Below are 12,052 nucleotides of genomic sequence, written 5' to 3'. Positions count from 1 at the left end.
TGTTAAATTATTGACCTTCTTGGGCACACTCCAATCATGCTGCAGCCACGTAAGAACTCCCACTGCAGATGTATAGACAGTGGAGGACAGTTGGTTTCAGCTTTACACACTGATCAGATATACACCCCCCACCCCCTCTCCCACAAAAAAAACGAATGAGTTGCTTTGATCAGGAGAGCAAATTGGATTTAAAATAAAATAAAAATCCACGAACCCTGCTTGCACTGACCCAACAACACCAGCAAGACTTGTGTGTGTGTTGATCCATCTACATTCACGCACACACACGCAAGAAAACAATGACACACGCACACAAACGAACACAAATGCTGAATTGAAATGTTCCCACACAGAATTCTGCTTGGTAGACTGTGATTTATTGCATGATATTAGAAACAGGTGTGTGGGCGTGTGTGTGCGTGTGTGTATGTGTGGTAAAGAGAGAGGGGGTGATGTCACGTCACATCGTCACGCTTATTAACCCAACCACCCCCTCCCCATCCTTCCCGGTGACGTATGCGCACAAACTACTTTAACAAGCCGCGGTGCCGGAGCACTTCACCGAGCACTCTGAGGGGACTGCGCACGCGAGTTTAACGGGGTAACGATTGTTTTCTCCCTCCTGAACGCCGGCAAACGTTTACCCAGAAAGAGGCGCCTTCTCAGCTGCTCCAACTGACTGAGCCGTGACCGCTCCAGATTTTTCGGGCTCGCACGCTCGCGCCGCTCCGAAGCTTCCAGCTTTGCCGCCACGCGCCGAAGGGGACCGCGCGCAACAGCTTCTTTAGCGCGTGAAACAACACCGAGGTAAGTAAGAGGCGGACGACTTGGGCAACTTTCTACTCTGGTGACTTTTACTCCTGCCGTGTTACAGCATGTTGAACTGTAAATGTATTCAAATGGTGGATTTGACACAGTAGCACTTACAGTTATTTATACAATCAACACAAATTAATCTCACTGCTTCTTCTTTTGAGAATAATGTTACTAATCTAGTTTCTGCTTTGTATAATTTCTCTGTAGTCAATGGCCGGCCGCGCACACAGCAGCGACATGTGGATTCTGGTTCTGGTTCTGGGCGCGTGCGTGTCTCAAGTGGTGGGAACGGAGTGCGGGAAGGAGTGCGCACTGTGCGTTTACCGTCTGCTGGGACAGCAGTCTGGTTTCTCCTCCCTGGTAACGACACCACCTTTCATTAATTCCTATTTATTTCTAATAGACCTACAGACCAATAATGATCATATCAATGGGGCTCGTCTGGTGTCCTACACGTGGTACATGTGCTCATGAATAAATAAATGAAAACAAATAAACGGGGTGTGGTTGAAAAGCCCAGTAGTTTGGTTTCTCCTCCTTTTGAAATCATGAGGATCGTTCCTCAGCTTTATATTACCCCAGGGCTGCTCTTATAATATATGAAGCCAAATATTTATCCTGTCACTATATTTGAATATTTTCCCGACACTTTCTCGCTATGGCACCTCCAGTTTCTACTCTTTGATCCATTCCGTTAGTCGTTGTGTTCCCTTCTCCCACTCCTCTGCTCCTCTTTTATCTCTACCCTCCTCCTCTTGATATCTTCATCGCCGTGTCCTCAGTTAATGTGTTTAATGATGATGATACTGTCACATACCATGTCACCGCTGTTACTTCATTGAAGGGCTTTCACCTCACCCATTTTATTACTTTTTACTTTTATCTCTCCCTCTGATTTCCATTTCGCCTCTTGTTTTCTTCACCTATCATCTTTTCCAATTTGACCCCCTCCCTCTCGTCACGCCACCCGTGGCTGTAATCATGGTGATATGGTTCTGTAGGCTTCAAGATAATACTGTAGAATCTGGTGGGGTGATTTTCTTCCATCCATTCTTCTTTCCTCTTCCCTCCTCGTCTCCTACTTATTTGCAAAAAAAACGATATCAATATCTTTGTTTGATCTATGTAAAGTAGATGAAAAAAGTCTTCCTTGCTTAAAATATTAAACACGATGACACAACTTTAAAACTAATATATTTTTCATCATTCTCAAAAATAAGAGCAATGTAAGTGTCAATGTATCGAAGAGTACACATTTATAATTCCTTAATTTTAAACAACGGCGAGTGTTTTCATCCTTAGAAAAGACACTGAATCCTTTGGAAATGCCTTCAATTCACTCATTTTGTCTATTTATCTGTGAGCCTGCATTACCGGGTAAATACCGGATAATGTGGAACAAACCAGATGTCTGCGTGTTCTCTGACAGGAACCCTCTAGTGGTTAATGTCCTACAATAAATCAGCATCCCAGAGGTCGAATCCCCAACACCTGTAATGTATGCACGCTTGGTCGCTGCTCTCCCTATTAGTTGTTATAAACTTCCCACCATGGCCACCAGGGGCTGCTAATGCCCACCACCCTTCTAGCCCTTGGGTGCCAATATGTCCTCAATTCGATTTTCCTGTTCATTAATTCTGTCTTCATAAGCCGGCAGCGCTGAAAGCTCTGCGAGAATCCCTCCTCCATCAAACGAGTGAAACCCAATGACGCATATGAGGCAGGGACCAGTATGTGGCCAGTATGCAGCCCCCAGGTATAGCCCCCAGATGTTTCCTGTTGGATGACTGGGATGAGTGGGGAAACCTACAGCTTTATTACGGGTGGGGGTGGCTTCAACTAAATAAATAGGATACTGTATCAATAGATGACTGCTGCTGGTGTTTTTCGAGGAAAAGAGCTCAAGTTGACAGATTTTTCTCAGTTGAAAGGAATCGACGGCACCATGAACACGACCAATGCTGGTGTCGAGTTGTGCATCGTGATCAGCATGACCTCACAGTAGGCACTTATTTCCATATTGTAGTTTGGCAAAACCTGTTACCACAGACATTACATTGAGGACCATAGTGCTTAGTAGCAACCAGCAGTCCAACCCCAATGCTAGAACACTCATTTATTTGGAATTAAAGGGTACATATGATGAAAAAAACACTTTTTTTCTGCACACATACATATGTGTATTTGGAGGGCTGAACGACCCACAAACAGACAGAGGATACATGTATTTTAAAAAGACACAATGAGAAAAAATCATTATCTTTAAACAGTCTTGACATACTCAATCAATACTGACTGACTGTTTCAGGTCCAAATCGTCACCTTTTATTGTTGTCAAGATTAAGTTCATAAGTGGGAAATAATTATATTAAAAGCACAGTTGAATTTAATGGTGTTGATTTAACCTCATAGATAAATAATACAAGATGTTTTGTTTCCATCTTAATAAAATAGCTATAATACATTGTATTACGTTTATATTACTTCTAAGAGTGAGATGAGTACACTCTGTGACCTAAAGGGATTTTAAGAAAATTAAATTATTATTATTATTATTATTACAGTCTGGTTTAAAACAGTCCAACAAGTCCTCATTTATTACGTAATATGGGAGGAGATTCAAAATGGGGGCTCCTACATATCCTATATGGGTAACTACTCATCAGGCCTTTTTCTGCATGGTAAATGACCACAATGTTTTGACCTCCACACACTGCTTTTGATAATTGGCTAAATGCAGCTTTCTCGAATATTCATTGAGATAATAGAAAAAAACTCAAGATGGCAGCAAGACAAATTCATATCTAATATCAACTGAATTTACTGAATCAGGGAAATCACTCAGTAAATGAGAAGTTTGTACAAGCGGAAGTTTCAAAACTGGTGACTGACAGACCACCCGTGATGTATAGTCATATTATTTTGTTTAAAAAATGTACCAAAAGACTTATATCCACGGAAAACAATCAAAATGGAGTAAACATGTGACATGTATACAGTAGATACAGTTTGGAGAACCAGCAGAGGTGAAAAGTAATGTATTGCTGTGAATGTCTTTTAGACACCCAAAGAAATCAGAGAAGTGTAAGCTGTATTTAGAACAATTTTGCCCCTATATCTTGTTAAGAGATAGCTACACAGCCACCAGGAGTGGCCAATGGAGGCAGCAACTCCTTATTCTGTGAGGTGAAATTATTGGCTTCCTCAATCGGGTCTGTGCATTGGTATATTGTTTAAATCCAACCACTCAAAGTGCTGATGAGTGCCATGTAACCCCGCTTAGAAACATCACAAGTGATAAAACCATATTCAACTCTATTATAAACATTTCACTGTCCACTGTATTGAAAAGATTGTGAAGAGTCACAAATATAATTTTGATTTTTCCAGACCTGCTCACTGGAGTGCAAGGGTGGGTTGGACACCCAGAAGCTCCGCCTGTGCCAGGACTTCCTGTTAGAGGAAGAAGACAACATTCCTCTGAATGCCGACTCCCGTCAGCCACAGGACCAGGAGGGATCGGACGAAGCGACGGCTGACGACGGCGACTCCCCATCACCACAGCACCTGCTGGCCAAGAAGTACGGTGGCTTTATGAAGCGCTACGGCGGCTTCATGTCTCGCCGCTCCCCCTCTCAGGAGGGGCTACTAGAGGATCCTGGAAACCAAGACGAAGAAGAGAACGTTCGCCTGGAGATCTTAAAGATTCTCAATGCCGCGCCGGAGCAGGGCGGCGAAGGTCAGGGAGGGGAGGCAGTGAAGAGGTACGGGGGCTTCATGCGCCGAGCCGGGGGAGGGGTGGCACAGGGCGATCTGTTAGAGGCGGTGTTGGGCCGCGGCCTCAAGAAGCGCTACGGAGGGTTCATGAGACGCGTGGGCAGGCCTGAGTGGCTGGTGGACAGCAGCAAGAGCGGGGGGGTGTTGAAACGGGCCTGGGAGAGCGGCAGCGAGTTACAGAAGAGGTACGGGGGGTTCATGGACTAGACCGCGACAGCTATAACCCTTCATCCCCACGCATCTCTCCAACCCCCTGTGTTCAGCCACCACCTTGTAATCTGGACTCGCTCTCTCTGCTTTGTATGATGTGCTGCTGCTTACTTCATTGGTTCAATTGCTCCTGGAATGATAAAAAAAGATAAAATATATGTTGTTCAGATGTGCACAAACTTCATTTGGTTGGTTTATTTTTCCTGATGTATTATTTATTAAACTAATTTGTTGATCAAGGTGTATTGGTCAGGGTATGATTTAAAATAACTATTTTAGAAGCGGGCATACAATGAATTCTCAATGAAAGGCTCTTATAGAATATACATGTTGTATCAACATAGCATAACAGCCAAAGATTGCTCTTGTGCGTCCATAAAACGACTACTTTATCAAAAGCAGGAGAGAAGTTAAGTAAGAGACAATAAGCATTGTATTTTTGTATGTATTTTGCAGTTAGTACAATTAGTTGGACATGACACCTGAACTGAGACTATTACTGACTTTTTAAAAGTTGGCATCTTCAGACCATTTATCCTGCACACAGTGAATCCCAGCCAACTTCAGGCGAGAGACGGGGTACACCGCATTAACTTAAATGTCAGCTATGTTAACCCCTGAAGTATTTTAGAGTACACTCGGTTTTGCGAACGAAGACAATGTTGACCAGAGTGGACCTGCATGTGCAGGCCTTTCTGAGGAGTCCAGTGGGTGACACTGATGCAATGGATTGCTGGTAAGCCATGCTTCTTTAGTATTTAAGGCCTGTAAGTGCAACATCTGCACAGCATAGCATTTTTTAAATCCTAGAGACAGACTGTGCTATATTGACTACATTTAAGGATAAGTCTTGTCACTTATCCATTTTGCAGAAACAACCGCTTATAACCTGGCTTTTAATTAATCCATTGGTTTTAGAAATGGCTCATATGAAAGCTAAAACTCTCCCAAATTATGTTTAATAAACTAAAATAAATTTGCTTCACTAAAGAAATATTGATCATTTAATGAACAGAAGGTCAGATTTTTGCAAGACGAAAGTTTTGTCGCCTACAGAGAGTAATGAAAATTGAACAAATAATTTACATCAAATACAAAAATACTGTATGTTTCATAACATCAGTGAATTAAGTAGTGGTGCTGTGAGATCCATATTTAATATTTTGTAAGACTTCCATGAGCTTAAAGGATTACATCCATGCTGTTGGACAATGATTTATACAATTTATTGTAGTCTTACATGCCTCCCAGAGTTTACCAAGATTCTTTGGTTTCATCTTCCATGCTTCCTCTTTCATTGTACCCCAGACATGCTCAATGATGTTCATGTCTGGTGACTGGGCTGGCCAGTCCTGGAGAACCTAGAGGAACTTGGTTGTAGAGTTATCTGGGTGTTATCTGGGTGTTATCTGGGTGAATCTCAGATCCATGCAGGCTCCAGTAGGTCTCCTGCAATATTTGTGGCGTCTGTGATGTAATTCAACCAAAGATTTGTGTGATAAATCCACCTTCTGCCACTTTTCCAGCCCCCATCCTTTCAGCAGGCTGTGGGCCTTTTGTTTAGTGCTGGTTTCTGGGCACCGATTCCCCCATGGAGGCCATTTCCAGACAGAATCCTACAAACTGGCCTGGTGGAGCTCTGCTGCAGTGGAAAAGGGGCGAGCCTTGGATTTTCTAGCCAACAAACGGTCCTCCTGAGCAGTTGTCTTGCGGAGTCTGCCGGACTTGGGCTTGTCAAAAACATCTCCAGTCCATAATTTTCTTATTCTTTGCACTTGACGGTGAGACACATTGAAGGTGTCAGCCACCTCAGCAGTGGATCTGGTCTTCAGTCTCTTGATAATCAACGCTTTCGTCTCAGAGTGACTCTTAGGCATGTTGTCAGAGGTCAAGTTGCTGTTGATGTGAAGGTCTGGTGTGCTGGGGTTCTTGTTATACACACACACACTATTTGATTGATCAATTATTGATCACAGGATTGGTTGCATCAAGGCGACAAGACTTTTGTCTTTGTTAGAATGCTTTTCAGCAGTTTCGTTTGGCACCAAAACATAATTTCAAAAGCTGTTGGGATTGAAATGAGTCAATTCCAAGTGACAAGACTTTCAGAGACTGCAGTCTCTACCCAGCAGTTGGGAACATGACTTGGGTCTTGAGTAGGGCTGGGCACGTGAACGTGTTATGAATACATTAATGTCCATTAACTCTGACAATGATTTTTATCATGCCTTTTTTTTGAGCATTGCGAGGGGCTTAACACTGCTAACTAACATAAACCGACAATATTGAGAAAGGTACTGCACTTTTAAATGGAGATTTTTATTACGTAGTTATTTATGTAGTTGATAGTAAAGCTGTTGGTAACCACTGTAAGCTGGAATGATCTTATCACTGCAATACTACAAGCCTGAAATACCACCTAAAAGTTGCAAAGCATTGATCCAAACCACCAGTGGAGTGAAACTTCGACAGACTACTTTGGATGCGGTGTGCAGGAAAGCCGTCGACATTGAAAAAACACTCAGTGTTCAAAGGAAATCCACAGGCTTCACAGACTAAACCCCGGCAAAGTCAATTCCAGCTGTGTACTTTTTTTCGTGCTACACCCATTTACCTGCCACTAAAAAGAGGCCCTTAGTACTGAACATAGACTATTTATGCTGTTCCCTGATTAAAGACAAACGTTTCTTCTAGGACCTGAAAAACAGATTAAAATTTTGTATGTTAAGATGCTGTTCCTTCAAGAGTGTCTGCTATATTTTTCTAAGAATATTACTTTAAAATAAAAAGGTGCAATGCGATTAATTGTTAATCACAGAAAATCATGTGATTAATCAATTACATTTTTCCATCTTGGCACAGCACTAGTCTCAGGGTTTGGCATATCAAGTCCATTGTGTTGCGGCTTCATACCACACCACAAATATTCTGTAGCATTTCACCTTTCTGAATTCGTTGACTTGCAAATATTGTTGATTTGTTGTGTATTGATCGGCGCCCGTAACTACATTCAGTCCTCAGTACTCAGTGGTTGCAGTAATCTATAACAGCTTATATTGAGTCCTCAATCATCTCTTCATATTTTGGGCTGGAGGAAACACTTATGTATCTTGGAAATAATTGGATGTATAAAATCCATATGGTGAGCAATAACGGTGCCTATTCATGGAGAAAATGTGAGGCAAGTTCAAGAGGGTGCCGGGCAAATCAATATACCATTTTGACCATTTAAAAAGTTTTATAGCTGATATTCCAAGCCAATAATCATAGTCAACGATGAATGGGTATAAGTGGTCAGCACACTTGCCCAGCTCAAGACATAATGTCATGCACAAAGCTCTTCAGAAATGTGAAACCCTCTTAATACCATGTACTCCACATAACTCTGTCAACAGGTGCCAATGTCATCTAGGCCTTTTGGGATTGGGATGTGCAGGCGAGATGAAGGGAATGATCCCACTCTGGGCAGTTATGGTTGCTGCATCTGACTCCACGCACATACTTGTACACAGAGTCTGCCTTCGACGGCCAAGTGTGTAGAATTTAAGGACATCTAATAGTGAGTTGCACCATACCACCTCTCTGTATGTGCCAAACATGTAGGAGAAACATAGTGGTAGACTCAAAAACGCCAGCTCCTTCATACCCTTGCCTGATAGCAATTATTATTATACCAAATTAGAATTAGTAATACCTTCAGTCATTTACATTTTTAATCAAATGAAAGATTACGCATATTATGCATATCATCCTTCACAGCCACAATCCCCTGTTATAAGATTACCTGAATCCCTCACTGATATAAATTATATCAAATAATCCAGTTGTGTCTGGTAAGTGTCCCTCCGTCTGTCTGATGACACACTACTTTGTGATAAAGAATAAATTATTTTATGTCAGTGAAACCATCACTCTTCTAAACACTGCTTTAAAACTTTCATAAACAAGTGAGTGGTGTAACCTCTCAAGGTTTATACCCTAGCACTGACCAACCATTCCAGTGGAGAGAAATCATTCAAAATAATTGAATAATCTAAAAACTCAATATTGTTTCAGTTTCAATGACAAAATGAAATATTTGTGTGTTGTATAATCTTTGATTTCATGTATGACAGCTCTAGACTGTCAAAGACGTTACGAGAGCTCAAACTCTGTGAACAAGAACATTGGGATTGGGTCTAAAAGTTAATTCTTCGGGGTCAATACAGCAGCTCAGTAGAATGAATATAAGAAGTCAACGTATTCACTGCATCACTGGTCACATCTTGGAATACGAGCATTGCCGTGGTGAAAGTTAACTGTGGAAGATCAGCTGTAGCGCCTATCACAGTAACCCCGCCCGGCTTTATGGCTCATTTTCCATTTTCTCTAAATGGACCTTTATTTACTAAATGAACATTCTGCTGTGTTAAAGAAGACTTGAACCAGAAATTGAGACCATAAAGTCATCCTTACAATGTTTACTGAGGGAATAAATCAAGAGACAAGTAGAGTCCTCATGGACTAGTCTTCTTTTTGCAACAACTAAACAGAGTTCTAACACATCCAATTCATTTAATATCAATAATTCATAAAATGACAGCAGTAAGCAGAATTATGATGAGAAAGGTCCTAATATAAATCATTTGTTAAAAGTAATATTCATAATGGCTCCACAGTCCCCATCACCCTGCACAGCCTGTAGGTCTGCGTATGTGAGAGTGACGGTCGATCTCTGTGTCAGCCACCTGATTGACTGCCGACCAGTCTCTTGCCCAATGTTTGCTGGGGTTGTCACCCCCCCCCCCCCCGCGGCCTGGATAATGGAGGATGACTGACTCATATTAATTTGATGACAGCAGATGGATAATTCCCCGCAAGCATCACCGCTGAAACGCTACAAAGGAAAACATTCTATTCTTTCTATCCTGGTCCTCACTCTGTGGAGTATAAAACATCTGTAAACTCAACTAAATCTGAATCTATACCAAACAGAAAGAGATAACCCTTTCCTTCTGACTGTGTCCTGATTGTAGAGGCCACAGGGAACCTGTCATCCCATGAACAAAGACATGGTCCATAACAGTCGCTCCAATTTCATCTGAAATGACGGTCTTTACGCCTCCTCCTCCTCCTCCACCCCTCTTACATGTGTTTCATTATGTGTTTAGAATCTTGAAAAAAACAAAATAGATAAATGGGTTTAGGCAATTTGTTTCACATGTAGGCTTAGTGTTTTAGCAATGAAATAAAGAAAGTGTACACACACACACACACATCTATATCTGTATATCTGAGGTCAGAATTGTTAGAGTGTGTAGTCGGTGGACCCAAAAGCACGCACACAACAGCACTATGTCAGCCAATACCTTTATTTTGCGCTGTGCCAAGGAAGTGAACGAAATCAAAACAATTGCAGAAAGCAGATCTTTCAAAAGGTAAAACAAAGTGCTCCTCAGGCTCAACAGGGGTCGGGAGGGCAACTCCAACGACTTCTTGTAGTCCGAGATGGGGCAGGGTTCTGGTGTGGAAGCCTGAGGTCCGACACCACAATCAAGAGTCTCGTACCGCCGTGTTCTCCGTGGTACTACGTGGCTCTGCAGGACCCAAAAAACACAAACATGCAAACCAGTGAACAAACTCTGAGTTATATGTAAACGCACCTGAGACCAGCCTGGGAACTGGGACGAACTGACAACGGGCATGGGAACACTGAAGGCTTTATACCCGCCACAAGTGATCACTGCAATGAGCCACAGCTGAGCTCTGAAGGTGGGGCACAGAGGTGGAAACTATATGGAAAAAACAGACAGGGCAAAAAACAACAGATATGCAGATCGGGTTCCTAACAAGAATGCACATTTGTCTCAGCCATTGTTAGAATTTCTCTTTCTCGGTGGATTGTAGGGAATTTAGTCTGTAACAAGAACCAGTGAAGGTGATATTATGGAAGTAAATCTGTGTCATCGGGGGTTGAAATAAAAAGGTGATTGAACTTCTAGTACTGAATATTTAAGCATTGAAATAATGTATCTGAATGTTTTTCAACATTAAAATACTGCAAAAAATTCAACCTTCAAAAAATCACTGTTAAAATATTCAGCCGCAAAATAAATCATGGTTACATATTCAGCCGCAAAAACACCAACATCCGGGACACTAAGGAAGACCAATCGATTTTAGATTCAACATCAGGAGCGTGCGTCAAGCTAAAGGAGCGAGCACCCAATGCACCTTGGGCTTCGGATTGTAGCCATGTCCAATAATAACGGGGCTTTAACTCTTCTTCATGCCATCAGTGTGGCAACGTATGAAGAAATACATAAAAGAACATATAATGTTCACCCTGAACCAAAACGTTTGCTTGCCACTGATGATATACATTTTTATTACAAGTAAACAAATCAGCAAACTATCCTACAAACTCGGTTGGCTGAGTGTGTAGCGCAGCCGCTTTGTGCCATGACGTTATTTTGCTCGACTAGTTTCGAATCCAGGTTGTGGCGAACTTTAAATGAATGTTCTTTTATGTATTTCTTCATACGTGGCAGTGACTAGTGCTCACTTATACAATCGTAATCGCTGCAATGGATATGGGATGCATTTTGAACATTTTCAGCAATATGTTTGCAAATGTGTGACGACATAAGGCAACACCTGCCTGCCGGGGGAAAACAAACACGCACCCGTAGCCAAACCAGTAGGTTCAAAAACCAGTACGTAACACCGTCACTGAAAAATGGGTTCTCGTTTCAGACTTTACGAGCAAATACAGGATCCCTTTGAGATAAATTCTAAAGCCTCGCATTAGGACGTACATCCCTTTATGTAAGACTCTGCGCTACTTGCAGGTCGCTGTGTTGTGCCAGATCCTCAATAAAGTTTACCCATGGTCATGAAGACTCATTTAACGTTACGTGGACTTTGAATGCTTACCCAACTGAGATCGGCTTGTGCTGCTCAGAAAAAGGATCCTTCCACCGACCACTTGGCGCTACTGCGGTTATTCCTGCATGTCCTGTCGGGTTTATGCGTCTGCACGCTCTGTTAAAGCCGCTGCTTGTTCAGTTTTCATCTTATTTTTGTCAAGAAAATAAGGTCAACAAATATTTCTGTTAATAGTTTTCAGTTGGACGGCTGCAGCTGAATGTTGAAGGCATCTTAATGTGATAATAGCAAAATGCTTTGATCCTCCTCAATGACACAGTACTACATAGTAGATACTTCCTGCACGGTGTTCTTTACAACAACAACAATGTGATGTGAAAAG

At 42.0% G+C, this 12,052-nt stretch overlaps 1 protein-coding gene across 1 annotated transcript; it reads left to right on the top strand.

Annotated features, from left to right (window-relative positions):
- Positions 1-504: 504 nt before the first annotated feature.
- Positions 505-5,044, top strand: LOC119209300 (proenkephalin-A-like). The gene is made up of 3 exons (XM_037458525.2): positions 505-807; positions 1,024-1,176; positions 4,207-5,044. Exons 2-3 carry the CDS (start codon positions 1,027-1,029, stop codon positions 4,798-4,800), a joined length of 744 nt encoding a protein of 247 aa, XP_037314422.2. The 5' UTR covers positions 505-807; positions 1,024-1,026; the 3' UTR covers positions 4,801-5,044.
- The last annotated feature ends 7,008 nt before the right edge of the window (positions 5,045-12,052 follow it).

The sequence above is a fragment of the Pungitius pungitius genome, chromosome 15 (assembly GCF_949316345.1).
Source record: "Pungitius pungitius chromosome 15, fPunPun2.1, whole genome shotgun sequence".
In the NCBI taxonomy this organism is placed as follows: domain Eukaryota; kingdom Metazoa; phylum Chordata; class Actinopteri; order Perciformes; family Gasterosteidae; genus Pungitius; species Pungitius pungitius.
The sequence above is the reverse complement of the archived record's forward strand: the minus strand, read 5'-3'. Positions and strand labels throughout refer to the sequence as shown.

Excerpts from the sequence above, each read along its gene's own strand:
- LOC119209300 (XM_037458525.2), top strand. The coding sequence starts at position 1,027 with ATGGCCGGCCGCGCACACAGCAGCGACATGTGGATTCTGGTTCTGGTT. Across the intron at positions 1,177-4,206 it reads AGTCTGGTTTCTCCTCCCTG|ACCTGCTCACTGGAGTGCAA; the intron begins GTAACGACACCA and ends TGATTTTTCCAG.